This window comes from Rhagoletis pomonella, unplaced genomic scaffold, assembly GCF_013731165.1.
Source record: "Rhagoletis pomonella isolate Grant_MI unplaced genomic scaffold, Rhpom_1.0 Rhpom_scaffold_00004, whole genome shotgun sequence".
NCBI classification, from domain to species: Eukaryota; Metazoa; Arthropoda; class Insecta; order Diptera; family Tephritidae; genus Rhagoletis; species Rhagoletis pomonella.
In genome coordinates this window covers 40,296,890-40,314,046 of record NW_023458558.1, presented here as the reverse complement: position 1 = coordinate 40,314,046, position 17,157 = coordinate 40,296,890, and the positions used below count along the sequence as shown (strand labels likewise).

At 34.5% G+C, this 17,157-nt stretch overlaps 1 protein-coding gene across 1 annotated transcript in view; it reads right to left on the bottom strand.

Annotated features, from left to right (window-relative positions):
- LOC118738218 overlaps positions 1 to 17,157 on the bottom strand; it is a 287,103-nt gene that overhangs the window by 64,392 nt on the left and 205,554 nt on the right. The window contains exons 7-11 of the mRNA XM_036469141.1: positions 14,661 to 14,771; positions 10,994 to 11,197; positions 8,792 to 8,943; positions 7,306 to 7,450; positions 1,238 to 1,368 (exon numbers count right to left, since the gene is read on the bottom strand). Coding sequence (XP_036325034.1) covers positions 1,238 to 1,368; positions 7,306 to 7,450; positions 8,792 to 8,943; positions 10,994 to 11,197; positions 14,661 to 14,771 — 743 coding nt within the window. The remainder of the gene's footprint in view (positions 1 to 1,237; positions 1,369 to 7,305; positions 7,451 to 8,791; positions 8,944 to 10,993; positions 11,198 to 14,660; positions 14,772 to 17,157) is intronic.

Genomic DNA, 17,157 nt, shown 5'->3' with positions numbered 1-17,157 from the left:
CCATTATTTCGCGTGTGTGTCCAAGGAATTTTGACATTTTTTATACCTCACAGCCTGTTGCCTCACTCTTTCCTCAAGAAATAATGGAACGGGCATATATTTCTGTTGCAAACCTGGGTTGCCTTGTGCTCTTTTTTCACAAAAAACTTTAGAAAACCGTAGTAGAAAGCGTACTAAATTTCTGAAGAACTGCGTACTGCCTTAAGGAAATTTGACTCAAGAAAATTTCTTAGCCATTTCTTGTACGTCATTTTATATGGAGTTTTTGCTTTTCTTAAGAGCTGGATACTAAGCTTTAATTAGGACTGCCTGGAATCCCATGAAGTTTTCCATGTATTTTTTAAGGGAGAAAAACTCTTTGTTCGTACAAATAGTATAGAAGTCTTGAAAATCAATACTTTTCGATCGCAAAACTTTCTTTCTCTTCAGGAGACTCAATTAATTTTCTTTACCGTTATTAATACTAGAGATTATTTAATACTAGCGATTTTTATGGTTCCATCCATTGCATATTTTGGGGATTTTAAAGGACGTTTAAAAAACAGTTAGTATTGAAGAATCGTTAAATTAACAATTGGGCACTATAATTGGAAGCTTCTCAAAGATAAACAGAGTTTTCCGATCGAAAAATATTGTTTTCAAGAACTCAATATCATTTCTAGGAAAAGGTGTTCCCGCCCTATATAAAATACATAGAAAACTCCATGGGCTTTCAGACGGTTCTAAATGTAATTTTTTTAATAAAAAAGATATATTTTTCCATTTACAAAAATCCTAAGCTTAACTTTGTATACCTTTTCTCCACGCATGCACATTAGGACCACCCTAACTTACATACATATGGACATAAATGTCGCTGCACATTAAAATTTGTACTTGTATATGTAAATATGTGCATGCTATATACAAACATATTTTTTTTTAAGTCGTACATAAGTACTTATGTATAGATCCATATATAAAAGGATCTAGGTATGCAATGAATTGTAAATCCTTGCATACATATTTTTTGTGTATTTGCTTCACGGCTGGCAATTTTTTTGCTGTAGAGTTTTTGTGCGATGCGTACATACTTACAACCATTTGTGTTACACATTTCACTTAAGTGCTTTAATGGTTTAATGTATGTATTTTAACTTGTTAAAAAAGGAGATACAACTCCTTTTTGTAACTTTTCTTACATTCGTGTAAATGTTCTGAGCTTTTTCGTTTGCATATTTTACTTTTTGGTACTTACGTTATGAAACCACGACATTTTGTATGGCTTTGGATTTGATTGTATGACGCATTCAAAGTAAACGTCATCGCCTTCCTTTATGTCATCTGGATTCAATGAAGAACCCATTTTGAGATGAGCTGTTGGCTGATCTATAAAGAAAGAAAAAAATTGGTTCAATGAACAGGCAATCGTGGCTTTATTAATATTGTACTATGAAATGATACATATACTGAAATCAAAAAGTAAAATAATATACGAGACTGTACTTATTTTCCACTTAATAATAGTTCACAAAAATAGCATAGTAGGAGATTACAAGTTAACTTCCTGAGCTGAGCTGTTCATATATCGCGGCGAAAAGTTCGAGCATGCAAAACCAAATATTATTTAATGACGAAAGCATGCATTCTTATTGGAATTTCAAAATGCTTTGGCATTTTCCACGAAAATCGATCCTGAGCTAAAAATTATAGAATAGACCCTTTAGCAGTACATAGTCTTACCGAGCGTGTTGTGCGAAAGCTTAAAGCTCAACGTTAACAAATTACCTGGACTTTATCAGCGTGGCTTTTCAAATGTTGGTGAGTTTATCGGGCAATTGGTACTACAGGCTTTGAAAAACTTAGTCATGGAACTATATTCAGTTGAACAACGAGTAAAAGTGATCCAAGCGGTGATGTTGATAAAAAAAAATCGTAATGAGCGATAAGGCCAATTTTCATCTAAACTGCAGTAATCGGACCGTACTTCTTCAGAAATGATGCCGGTATCATGGCAGGATAAACAATTACTTTGGTATGAACTACATGACATGGGCGTTGACTTTTTTATTCCAGAGTAGGGGAGACAGATAACATATTTAGTTATGGATGTAACTCACAGTTCCGATAAAATAGTGTTGTTTCCGAAAAGGAGCTTTATAAATTCCACCTACAACATTTTCATACCCTTTAGGAGGCGGGACTAATCAATTGATTCAGGCTTGGACATTTTTAAAATCTTTTCCGATATCGACAAACACGTCCGTCTATTTTTTGATGGCTAATACTTTTTCAATCGTTGATAGGTATGACTTTATTGGAGCGCAGTTTCCAAGGATTTTCCCTTACGGCAGGCATGTTGGTTCGCAGAGGCTATAATTTTTTAGATTTCGTCGTATGTTTTCATCTATGAGGCTTTGTAGAGTCTTTAGAAGAAATGAGGTGACGCTTATGGGGCTGAAATCTCTTTCTTTCATATGCACCCTTTTGGTAGAAAACTATCTTTGCAGAGGACATCCAACCCTGTCATGACGTTCCTTGCGGGTTAGAATGTGTCCTACGTCTGCATAAACTGAGGACATAATATAAATTCATTCCAAGGATATACTTTGAAACGAATTTCCGTCAACTCTCGTCAAATATGCTTTAGAGACAAACCAGTTTCCGCGATTTGTCATTTTCAGTATAGTTTTTCGTTCTCAGCGAAAATTTGTCAAGAGATGATGGAAAATCGTTCAAAATACATCATACACCAACCCGGTCACAAAACAACAACTAAAAAGGAAAAAAATTCCAAGTACTTTGAAATATTAGGATATGAACTTCAAGACTGCTCGTCATTCGTCTCCTACGGAGCATAGGTTTTAAGATGTTTATAAATTTGGTGAGTCTTAATAACCGCGGCATCTGTTATGACTTCTCTAAGCTGGTTTTAAGTGTCAGTTGGAGAAGGACTAGGCTTCATATTGCATTTCCGCTTAGTTTCGGCTAGCACAGCGCCATACAGGAATATCTAAACATATTTGTGATTGCTTCGTTATAGCCAATAAATCACGTAATAAGTTTACGAAATGTCGCCTATTAAACATGTCAGCCCGCAAGTAAACTGAAACTATGTATGGAGAAAATCGAACACCGTGCCGAGATAAAATTCCTTACTCGAAACCGTCTGTGGTAAAAAGTGTACTGGTAAATCAGTGATTTATAAATAGCATGGGCTATTTAAACACGGTCGGGGTCGATTGAAGACCACCACCGCTTAGGATGGCCCGTCGAGGTAACCACAACTGACATCGTTGAAAAAGTTTAAAACTTGTATTGCTCATCGATTATAAAGAAAAGGGTATCACCATAACCGGAGTATACTACGCAACCAAATCAGAAAAAGGAAAGGAGGCCAGCAAGGAAAACCCACGAGGAAAATTTTCCAAGGGTGTGTTACTCTTGCAAGACAACGCACCGGTTCACAAGAGTAGAGTTGCAATGGCTGCTTTGCCCACGCATGCCTTCGAATCGTTGGCTCACCCACCTCCCAGTGACTTTTATATGTTTTCAAATTAAAAAAAAAGTGTTAAGAAGAAAGACGACGATGTGGTCAAGGAGGCAATTCTGGCTCAATTTGAGGCGAAAGACAAAAAATATTTTTTCGACGGTTTACAAAAACTAATTAACCCAGCAAAAATTGTTGGGTCATGTGGCCCATTTGTGCCAATTTGGATAATACTTACAATATGCTACTCTGTAATACATTAGAGGAGCAACTCTGGTCTCTACACCAACTTATTGTTACCCGATCATTGCTCGTGTTTTAACGTGCAGTGCAGAAAAAATGTGTAGATATTCAAAGTAATTTTTGCATGAGCATATATAAATGGATTGTTTAAAGAAAAAAACTGCCAACTTTACAACTCACTTTAAGTTGGTGTTTTCATTGCTTATTAATTGTGAGATATTTATCGAAACCTCGAAAAGAAGGTACAAGCTGGTTATTTCTAACAATTGAAAATTTTTCACTGCAGGGGAGTACTGTTTACATGCATGCATGAAATAGTCGCGCTTTTTGCAGGAAATATATGCATATATTACGGTACAGCAACTGAAACGTTGAAAGCGTAACATCACAGTTGACAATTAAACCAAAGTGAAACTGCTGCTTAAGGGTATACAAAGCTCAGAGGCAAAATAGCGCAGTGCATAATTATTGCTACAACTGTACGTACTAGTATGCCCTTGTGTTCATATGTATGGAAGTACATACTCACATTCATACATGCAACATTTTACATAAATACTTTGCAAAGAAAATTAGGTTTGCCTCAACTGAGGTGATATTAAAGTAAATTGTCAGCGGTTAGGCAATGAGTGGAATAGTCTGTAGTGAAATATAATAAAAATAGATGGTCTGCCCATTTCACCGAGTTTTACCGCTGTTTTTTTGCGGTAAGCTTGGTTGATGAAAGCATCAACGGCCGACAATGGTAAACGTTACTCTTCTACATGTATGTATGTATATAATTAATTTGGTGGTAGAGAAAGAGAGAGAGAGAGAGAGAGAGAGAAACTAAATACTTTATGACCAAAAAAGCTTGCAGCCCTACCCACAAGTTCATTGAATGAATATTTATGTATGCCTTTAATAAATTTCCACGCAACACCCTTAGTAGCTAAGGTCAGCATAGCAAAATATGCTTTTTCTCTTTCGCATTTTACATACATCCCCACCATTCAATGTGGGCAGCTTGCCAACATCCGAGCAATGCAAATGGGCTATTTATTTTTATTACAAACTTGGCCAATTTTATTTCTAATCACAACCTATACCGGCAAAAAGGAAAATAATAATAACAACAAAAGCCAAGGGGAATTAACAAAAGCACGGCAAGCAACAGCAAATGCCATCCAAGCATTTACGGAGTTCAGCAATTGAATTAAATTGAATGTAAGTGTCAAAGGACATTTCGAACACTGGCCTTTTAGTATTCGGTATTTGTGTTTTTGTGGTTTTTGTATATTTGTGTCTAGAATACACCATTTGTTTGTATATAATTGTGTGTACGCATGTATGTACGTGCGAATGCGTAGGCAAGTCAAATTATGCGTACTAAGTGTATACGTTAGGGTGAACCAAAAAAAGGTAGAGTCAGAATTTTATTGCTTTAATCCTCTTGGATTTCTCAATGCTGAAAATATATGTATTTTTGTGTTTTTTAAATAAAAAATAGTTAGAGACCGCTCTAGGCTGAACACGTATTTAATATAGGGAAAATAAAATTTTTCGTAAAAATGGCATGGAATTCTTGAAAATCCAATGAGAACAGTTTTTTTCTATTTAGGATATCACCAATTATAATATGCAATTATTAATGTAACCATTTTGTATTGTGAACTTGGTCAATTACCATCAAATTTTTAATTTTTTTTAATATAATTTTCAACGCTTTGGGCTTAGAGGTCATAAAACAGGGGTATATTTTTTCAATATAGAAGAATACTAGGGGTGAGAGCAGTAAAATTCGCCCTAAAATTTTTTACATGCATTTTTGGACTATCCTAATGTATATAAGTCCCGATTTGAATTAGCTCCATTGCAAAGAAGTTATGCATGCATACAAGCGTAGCCATTTCTTTCCACAAATTTCCACCAGCATTTCCATTTGTCCGTACCAGTTTGGCGCACAGCATTTAATAGTATATATGTAGAGTAGACTAAATAGAGAATAGACACAACTCGAAAATCAGAAAATTTCAGGAGAACCAAATATATAATAACGGACTGTATGAGTTTTCTTATTGAACAGAAATTCGTAGACAAGATACATTTCAGGAGTTGAAAGATTTTGTTAAAAATTTGAAAATCAGGAATTTAAATATTTTGAAGCGCATTCATAAACATTAGAACAATTTTTGCCCACAGATCAGATTGTGCATTGAGTTTGGAACAAGATAGTTTCATTAAAAAGAAAATATACGCGAAAGAGACCAACCACATATTTTTTATGACGACTACGGAAATTTATAAAACGCTTTGAAGGCTAGTAAATGTCCTCGAGATTACTGAAACCATCCGTGAGTAGACGCTAAAAGCCAAATTTCTACGCTCAGGGAGAATGTGAGAAATAATCTTTAATGCTGTGTGTCGAAAGTAAAGTTTTTAACAGTTTTTGCAGTGGCCATTTTGAGCAAGATTACGGATATTGTTTTTCGATTAGTGACATTTTTTTGTCCTGTCCTGCTCTTTTGGATCAAACAAATCCTCGAATTCATTTCGATTCGACATTTATTGATGGCATTCCAAACTCGTCCTTTTAAAAAAAAAAATTTCATTACAGACCTTGATTCGAAATATTCTTCATCTGAGGAATCCATTTCTTTAAGTTATACTTGCCTAAGCACAAAGAATATTATAAAACCAAAGCATCTCGCATCCATTCGGCGGCACCAAATCTTAATTAGCGCCTTTCGGAACTAGCTTTACGATCGTCTCGGTTTTCAGCGTCCACTCTGCGGTTGCACTGAGGCTGCCGACTGTTATTGCCTCGGAGAGGAAGAAAGACAAAACGAAGTAACTCTTGGGATCAAGGAAACAATTAGCGCTTTGGCACTTATGCCATTTTGTGATATTCCGTTTGACATTGCAAAAAGAGAGAAGCGACTCTTTGTTCTTCTTTTGTTTTCAAAAATAATAACTTTTGCAATCAAATAATATCTACTCATTCGTAAATATTTCATTTAAAATGCTGCTGCTTAAATATGGCCACCGTGGGCATATTTATAATCGAAATAAAGTTTATTTCGAAGTTGGTTGCAGCTTTTTTGACAGATATTCAATGGGGAATTGTGTCAAAATGCTGCAAGTAATTTTAGTATTGACTTTATTTGGACTATCAATGCACGCCATTTGGATAGAGACTTAAGGGTATTCATAGGAAACTGAAAAAGTGATGTAGAAGATATTAGTAAAATAATTTTAAACTTTTACAAGTTGATTTTGAAATACTTGGAGTTGTGCCCTTTTTGTATTTAATATGCAATATGTACATATGTACGTATACTTTTACATACATATACGAATTTAAATGCATGCCCTTATGTTTCGTTCATATTTGTTTGTTTGTAATTTTGCGGTTATTGATTATACTGCCACAAGGCACAATAACATCGGGTTTGTTATTAGTTTGCAATTTCACCACAATTAGCCGCTCACTCTTTGCTTGCATAATAGAATTTAAGTTTACGAAATTTATTTGTTTATATACACTTCCTCTTATACATATACATACAATATAAATGCTAACATATAAGTAAATACTTAATTTCATTACTTACAATATACAACCATTCGCCATTTGTCCTCTATGGTGCTGCCGTCGATGAACTGATTTTCGGCGCGACACGTCAAATATTTACCATCGTCCTCGCGCGTGGGCGTGAATGTCAATATACTTAAAGATTGATTGTCGGGTTCATTAAACTGTTGTTGCCAGTATTAAATTAGTTAGGTCACAATTTTTGCGCGGCATATTGTTTCGCCGAAGAGCGATTGGAGTGGAAAAGATAAAAAAGTTTCATGAAAATTATTTAGTGAATGCCAAGTTGTTGAACACCTATGTATGTACATACTATGTTAGGGAGTTTTTTCTTAAACTAAATAAACAGTGGCAGTGAAATTTATTTTACTTAAATAAAATTGCATCCATCCAATGGATTCCTACAACAAATCCATACATTCCCCATACTTTAAATAACGGTCACTAGGTTTACAAAGGTATAATAAAAAATACTGTAATTCGCCCGCTGAGTGAAAGATCGACCTATCTGGCAGTCAGTTTGAAAACACATCAAAAAACTTTTCAATAACGCCCTATTTCAGAATTTTATTGACAAACACTCTATCTCAGAATTTGGTTGAAGAACGCCCTGTTTTAGAATTCAATTGAAAAATACCCTATTTCACTTCAAAATGTATTGAAAATATGCTGATATAGGGCGTTTTTGAATCGGCAGCTGAGGTAGGGCATTTTTTAAACGAATTCTGAAACAGGGCGTTCTTCAATCAAATTCTGAAATAGGACGTTTTTGAAAAGTTTTTTTTTTTAGATAGAGCGTTTTCGAACTGGCTGCCGAGATAGGTCGATCTTCCACTCAGCAGTCGAAATGCAAATTGAGAAGGTGAGTTTTTATGCCGCTTACTGCTTATATTTTTATTGAATAAAATAATTAAATAAAAAACTATTTCTTGGAAGTGAACATTACTCGCGTAGTTCGCGCATTGCTGGAAAGAGTAATTGAAAAGTGGACCGTCCGAATGAACCACCTACAGCGTGGTCACGGACAACATTTTTATGAAAATATTTTTAAAAAGTTTATGTTAAAAAGTCTTTTTTCGGTTAACAAAAATTCCGATATGCAGTTTGGTTTTAACTGCTTTATATAAATTTAAAAAAACAAAGGTCTGGATGGAACACCGCTCATATAGAAACTTGTGCACAAGTGCAGGTTTAAAACAAGCTCGGATAACACATACGCACTGTTGTACTTATAATTGGCCTTCAAATTTAAACAAGCTGGAAATGCCATATTAAGATTATACAATACACACATATCTGTCGACATATGAAATATCAAGTCCATATTTCACACACACACACAATAGCATATGCCGGTAAAAATGTAAGATAGTTTTTTCTTTTTAACCAATCATTGTTGAGCACAGAAACACTTTGTGCATAGCGATAAAAATAATTTAATTTTTTTTTTTTAAACTAGGCTTGAGTGGTTCTTTCAACATAGTTTCTACTACTGTTTCACTTACATTTTTTGTAAATTTTTTCAACTGTTTGTTGTTGCGCCACCACGTGATGACCGCAGGCGGCTTGGAACCAGAGGACTTGCATTCGACGTCATATGTACGGTCAGCAGAAATGGGCCGATCCTTCGTCATAATGTGAACAGCGACCGGCTTCACTGTAAAATAAAATAAGTGTATATAAATATATATATTACGATTGTAGGTAAATTAGTGCGTTATTATAAAAGAAATAAAACTTAGATTAAGAGCCGTTTTCTCATGTAGGCTACCCTTTAAACACAAATTCGGTTCAAGTCAGTAAATTTTGAAGTTTAAAATATTTTTATATGTACCATAAATATAAGAAAATGTTACTTAGCATTCCAATTAGAAGATATGTGTAGATATATGATAATCGCCAGACAATTTTGCCTTAGCAAAATCAACCTAAACTTTCAGATGGAAAAGTAATTCGTTTTTGCTTCAAACAACTAAACGACCAACAAGCACACTGAAAATTAATGAAAATTTCTTTTTGTATCTACTGTTTGCTCGTTTGCTGAAAAGTGATTTATTTATGCTTTTTGTGGTTCATTTACTAAAACAACAAAAAGCCAAGTCTAAAAACTGAGCAGCTGATGTTGCCTAAAACAAAATCTTCTATCAGACATTAATTGAGTCTGCACCATGAAAACTGAATGCATACCTACTCGTATATATGTATGTATGTATGCAGGACTAGTTATTGAAGTCCAACAGTATAAAAAAACAACTAGCATGTAAGGAAGATGGAACATAAAGAGGTAGAAGAAAATTACTAAGCATATTTGACAACTGTTAGACAGTTATGATAGCACCACAAAAAAGCCTGTGATCAGTTTCAACATTGACTTAATGGCTTTTGTGCATACATTGTATAAACTTATGCTTGTCTGTGTTTGCATATAAGGAAATTTTGAAACCGATATAGAAACTTTAGTTACAGGCATACACAAATTTTGGTTGCTCATGCTAAACGTTCGGCAATAAGTAAAACATAGTGTATTTGTTTTAAATTTTTGGCACAACGACTGTAAGTATGTATGTACATATGTATAAGCGATATGTTAAAGCCACTGACCCATTGAGCTTATGCACACCAAGACTGCTCAGTCGGACTGAGCAATCCGCTACTCGAGCGCACACTGGACTGGGAAGTCGGCCAAAAATAGGTTTCAGATTTGTAGGCATGAACTGCGCTTCTGTCGAAATATTTGGAAAGTCTGTATTTATGGTCCGATCTATTTTTTATTTAGAACGTTTATTACTTAAATGGAAAGAAGTAACTTCTGAAATAATTTAGACGTAAGTTGGAGCGGAGTAAATTTTTTTGTTATCGCTAATAAAAGCTATGGAAATAATACACCGTGTGTGTTAAAGATTCCGAATTACTAATTCAAAACTTTTAAATTTTAAATTTTGTTTTATATAAATAAGTACATATGGAGTTGTATATATCAAGGGTGTCCTAGATCATCCGTCCACCCCTTCTAAAATGGAGAAAAATGTTTTTATGGGAAAACGTAAGAATACGGGATACCAAGTAGGGGATGCTCTATCTTTTAGTCGTATTAACAACTTCCATTTTTCCGAAATTGGGTAAAATTGACCGGAAGTCCATTTTTTTAGATAGGAAATACATGTTTTACGACAGAATCGGATTCTACGGACTCCACTTAAAAATATTTACTTCAGGTCTATTTATCCACTTCCAGTCAAAACCGGAAGTCAGTAATACAAAAAAAAAATAGACCATACCCGACATGGTAGTTAATATTTGTGCGTTTTCCAAAAAAAAAAAAAACAAATATTTCACTCTATTTGGGAAGAGATGGACGGGTAGTTCAGGACACCCTGAATTAATAACTGTTCTCTAATCACTTCAGAGAATACAGACACATTTTCTGGTTCAGACACAGACGAGCTATATCCTAGTAAATATTTGAAAGAAAATTAAGAAATAAAATTTAAGATGTTTACTACTAAATAATATGTTTTGTTGGAACGAAATGTAGATATCAAATGCACGAATGTATCTAAATATTGCAATATTAGCTATTACATATCTCCGAATATAAAAATAAATCTTAATCTAATAGATATATTTGCAATACAAAATGCACATGTATAAATATTTATATACATACATATATAGATGTAATTTCGCCATATTGCTTATGTACTTACAATTGACATCGAGTATGACCACTTTGTTATTCGGTGGCGTTAGATTCGTATTGCTTGCCACACAAACTAATCTCGCATTCAAATGTTGTCGTCCAATATTTGGATATGACAAGTGGTTAACAGTCTTGCCGTCCGGGCGATGCTCGAATGATTCATCAATCACCGTATTATCTAAATACCATGTTACATTTGGACGTGGACGTCCTGTTTGTGTTTTTGTTGTTGTTGAACAAACATGAGCATACACACGCGAGCGAGTACATAAATGAAGACCGCAATAGCAGTAGTTGAAGATGAACAGCAGCAACGTTTTTTTTTAGTTTTGGTTTTGTTGGTGTTGGTTTTTGTAGCAGTGGCCATGACAGCGACGGTGGCAACAACCGCAGTTACACAGTAGCAGTAATAGCAACCAGAACAATGGCAACATCAGTGGCAGCATTGTTCCAGTTACGCCAAGTAAAAACAAATAAAGTAAAAAATATAAAAAAGTAATAATAGAGAAGAGTTGAAGGAAAACAAAAGCGCATAGCAAAATTAAAAAAAAAAGAAAAGAGTAGTGAAAAATTACGAAAAATGTAGCAAGTTCCCTCAGAAAGAAGGAACCAATGAATAAATGAATGAGAGAAAATAAAAGCAGTAGCACAAAACAAAAAAAAAAAAATACAAAAATAAAAAGAAATGGTATTGAAAAATATTTTTGCCAGTTCATCATTGTCAGTTAAGTTGCACAGTTGAGTGCGGCGGCCATTAGTTAGTTACATGTTTATTTTTGTTGCCGTTGTTGTTGTTGATTTCGTTGATGGTCCATTGCAGTCATCCGTTTTGTTTCGTTTTTTTCGTTGATTTACCAAAAAATAAACAAAGCGCAAAATGGGTATTTTGCCGTGAAGATGTTGGAAAATATGGCAAAAGGGTTCGTTACAGTGGCATATAACGAACACACATGTACGCATTGCGGTCACATTGGTAGTGTGGTAGGTGATGTTGAGCAAAAGTTTTTAGCATTGGAGTAGTGGCAGTGGCAAAAGTGGTTGTGATGGTAGCATTGCCAAATCAAATAACGATCGATGGTGTTTTTATTTATACCGGAAATGAAAGAGAGCAAAGAAAATTAAATCAGTTTGGTTTCCAGAAATATTTCATAATACATTCAAGATTAAAGACTACTTAGATTAGAGATAGTTTCCGGTACCATTAAGCAACATGTGGATTATGTTTGGGGGAGTGAATTTGTGACAGAGTAAGTTTTATATTCCTCTAAAGACATTGCTATGAGCCATTTAATTTACTTTAAATTTAATTTATCTATGCAACATTGATCCTATAGTTTTATTTACATCAGCGAGGCGGCTGTTATTTAGAAAGTCACACAAACAGCCTTCGAGTAATATTTCATACTAATCATTGTGCGACTGAAGCACTTGCGATCGCCCTCTTCCACCATACTTAACTACCAGATCTCTTGGGTTTCATCTATACTGATACTTTGATATAACCGCGGCTAGTGGGATGTGTGCCTCATCCTTGCACTCGTAGATGAAATACAAAATGGTCAAACATTCCTCCTAGTAGAGGTAAGCATATACACGGGCGATTAGAAGTGAGTGCATAGTAATTTGCGTTCAAATTTAACATTTTCTTCTAGCTCGCGGCTTTATACAATTATTACCATATAAACGCGAATTTCTTGTAGAATAAACAAATTTTAAAATCAACGCTAATTTTTATAAATTGTATTTGCTATATGAAAAAAAAACGCAAAAGACTCAACAAAAAAAAAAATATTAAAAATCACCGCAAATTTCATAAGCATACAGAAAAATCTTTAACAAATTCAATCAAAATGTTCAAATTTTTTATGAAAATTTGTTAAATTTTTCAAAAAATTGTTTGGAGTAATGTATGGAATTTGTAAGTTTGACTTAAGTGGTTTTGGTTAACCATATTTTCATAAAAAATAACACAAATTTTGTCTGAAAAAAAAAATTCCAAATATTTATCACAAATCACGATGTACTCAGTGTTGATCACTTCTGAAAGTATGCAGCAATTTTCAATCGCATTAGAGCAGACTGGCTGTCAAAAAAGAGACACCAGCAATGGGGTTCGGAAAATCGCTATCGCTTATTTGTAATGCCAAAAATATCTAAATGAATAGCCGGCGCGCCTAATAACATTCAAAATATTGTTACAATTATCCTTAAATATTTGATGGATTTTCCAAAATCCTTTGACCTCGTATCGCTGCATTGTTAAATAAACACTCAAGGTGACCAAACAGTACACTTAACTTTATTGTACAACAAATACTTTACAATACTCGCTAAAGCAATTACAACCCTTTACAAATCTTGCTAACGAAATTGATCTGTGTTTTACAACTTAACTTGTAGCTTATTGATTCGCAACGGACTTGGTAAGATATGGGTAATTCCCTCAAGGGGGGATTGGGCCGAGCGGAACTTCTGGAGGGGGTGCAATGAACTTCTTCACGAATGGGTCGGAACTAGATGGCAGGGTTGGTGGTGAGGTCTTCTGCCGAGAGCTTTTCATCAGTACTAAGTTCAGGCTTTCGGACTTCAGCAGTGCATTCCAGGCGGAAGTGGCTGCTATAAAGGCGGCGGTGGATTCACTGCTTCCGAGTGGTATGACAGTTAGCGAAGTGAGCATTTATCTGATAGCCAAGTGGCTATCAGGGCCTTGAATACATTGGAGTTGCGCTCTAATTTGGTTAAGGTATGTCTGCTCTCTCTTTCGGTCGCGTCGGAATACTCCCGTATTAGGCTTATTTGTCCAGCATCATTGAGGGAATTGTGTGGCTGACGAATTGGCCAGGTAGTAAAGCTGATGGTACTACCGGATCTGGTATGTCGCAGTCGCCTGGAAGATGAGGAGGTGGAATCACCTCAAAACTCCCTAGCCCAGTTTATGCGAAGCTACGGTTGAAGTAGGCTCTCACGTCCTAATTATCCCCAAAGAGCTTTGGGGCGTTGAGATTAGCCGAATTCGTAAATAAATAATCGGCTCACGGCGTTTCATCGACTAAGTATTGGGTGCCGTTCAGAATGTGGTATCCCAAAGGATAATTTCCTAATTGTCTAAGTGAGCCCCGGTTACACGGGGCTGCCACCTAACCTAACCTATAAGTGTGAAATTAAAGTGCAGGTTGCCAACTTACAAAAATTGGTTTCTAAGCATTTTGCTGCAGTGCAGTAAAGAAGTGCTGTAAGGTGTTTTTTGGTATGAGGAATCCATTTCTGTACTTATATTTTTTTCGAAACCTATTTTCGCAATTGGCAAACTTCTTTAATTTCCAAATTTCCATAGAATCCTCCTATGCTATACACATATAGTAAAAAAATTCGGCCTGCCCTTACATACACACATACATATCTGTATCTGGTGCCACTGTCATTCTGACTGTTATCTAATAATCTAATAATACACCTGCTTGCAGCCACACCTACTGGTCAAGAGACAATACTGATTTCAGTGGGGCGTTAAATCGAATAAGTCGGACTCATCGCACCAAAGACAAATATTTTTCTGAGGTGACCCTTAACTCCTCTGGGGTTAGTCAACACACCTCCTTCGCATACCCCATACAAAATGTTTATAGCTAAAATAAGTGCATAAATATGATACCGAATAAAATATGTATGCTTACCGCCTGTCACCTCACAAGCCAATACAATATCAGTGCCTTCGTTAAACGACTCCACATTGCTGGCTTTGTCATGCCTGTTGGGACCATAAATCACAGGACGATCTGGTGGCACTATAATTTAGAAAGAAACATAACATTAAAAGTCGTTTAATATGTATAATCTGTGTATAAATTAAGTATTTAGTGTTTAACCTTATTAAAATATTTTGTTTCCAATATATTATATGTACATAAGTAATAATACGAATTTTTAGGAAAGCCATATTTTTTCGAATATTGATAAAACAATTTATCTCGAGTTATGTTAATTTCTCTTTAAAGCAATATTTAGTTGGGTTCCCAGATAATTTCTTAACGATATTGCTTAATAATAAATGATGTAACATCGCGCTACAGTCAATTTACACACAAAAGAATCAATTAGGGAGTGGAGAAGGTGTTGCATACTGTCGTATTGGTGTAGGTAGTAAACCTTAAACGAATAAAACTATATATTTAGGGGATTCCCAAACTAACTTAAAAGTCGTATTATGAACTTTCACACCATTAAAAAATAGTGGGTTGTGGTTTCAAGCTCTCTAAACAATCAGTTAGCCGTTAAAAACTTTACGACATTCTACAAAACGACATGTCCTAAGTATATTCGCGAAATTATGATCTAAAAATAGTAAAACTGCACAAAGAAAAGAGTAACATGGTATTTTCATACAGCGTCATTTTTGGGGTTTCCTAGTTAGCGGTCCGATATGTTTGATCAGAAAAAGTATTTTTTAAACAAACTGAATACATAACTTTGTTTGATCGATCACACAGTGGTGTTGTCTAGAAATTATCACCAAGAATCAGTTCAGCCCAATAATAAAATTTCAAACAACGCCACTCTGTAGCTAGTGAAAAGTTTGTTCGACCGATCAAGGGATGGTGTTGTCTAGAAATTTTGTACAGAGAATGAGTTCAGCCCAATCAAAAATTTCCAAACAACGTCACTCGCAAAGCATACATTTGAAAGAACAATTAAATGTTGCGCCAGCAGCTGAGTGCGCTATAATTTCTTGCGACCCAGAGTGTCTAGGTTCAAATCTCATTAGGCAGAAAATATAGGTAATTTTAAATTTTTGTTATTGGATTTTTTAATTACGAAAAAGTATATGTGAAGTGCACAACAAAATCGTGTTCAAACGAAAAAATCTCCAAAAAAAAAAACCTGTTTAAAGTAAAAAAGTAATTGACTGGAGCAAAATCATATGTGTTTTTGTTTAAAACAAAGACGACATGGTTGATTTTTTTTGTCAGTGTGTGTGTTTAGATTTTATATATAGCGTCAGAGATTTTTCAAAGGACTTTGAGATTACAAAAATACGATTAGTTAAAAAATTATTTAACACAATTCAGTGGATAAAATTGTATCCCTGAATGTCCTTGAACATTTTCAATATTTATTTTTGAAAAAAATCATATTCTCGAATCCTGTTCTTTTAACTTTTTTCAATTCTGGAGAATTTTCTCTTTCATTTAGTCATTGCTATTTTTTAAATAATTTTTTTTTAATGTATTGTATTATTCAAAGTCAATTTCAAATAAATCCTGACGTCACACATTGCTTCCCTTCCAAATAAAATGCGGACAAAAATAGAATTATGGACGAATTTAAATAAAAATTTGCTTTTTAGTGAAACTGGGGACGCAGAATTCGAAAATATAAGTTATTTTTTGATAAATTTCATAATTACACTGTAAATGCAGTTTGAAGTTGAAAATTTGTGTTCTTGTATACAATATACAGCATATACATACATAGATATGTACATATGTATTTAAAAAGAAATATCTAATTACTTCTCACTTATTTCTGAAACTTTAAAGCACGATGTCCTAAAATATTATTTTGTTTCAATTAAATTTAACTTTACAACGTGGCAACCTTCTTCAAAATATTTGCAAGCTAAAACCTTCTTAAACCTGTTCCGTCTGATTTCCATATGCTGATATCTACGTATCTATCAATTACCCATTCTCTTAATTCAAATGAAATGGTGAAAACCCTCGTATATGAAGTTAATAAATCTTTTTCATACGCATTTCGATCGACACCCATATTTTAATAATTCATTTAATTTTTAAATAATTTGAATTTAATTTTTTAACAAGTGGTAACTCTTAAACAAAAATAAACCTCTATTGTATGTTTTCAGGCCTGACACTTCACTTTTTGAAAATCGAATGAGACGTGCAGATCTGATGGCACTGAATATATATACCATTTCATTACAAAAAATGGGTTTCTGGAGTACCGTCGGGACATCTGTGTTTTATTTTATTCCAAGTTTTTTCTTCTTATAGTTCTCTATTGTAGGAAGGGGAAATAAATAACGTCAAACCAACACTTTATTTCAAAGAATGTATTTTTAACATTTGTTTCCGTGAAGAGCTTACGCATGGCTATACTCTGATTAAAATTCTTGGCACAAAAATTGTTGAAATTAGTAGCTTACTGGCG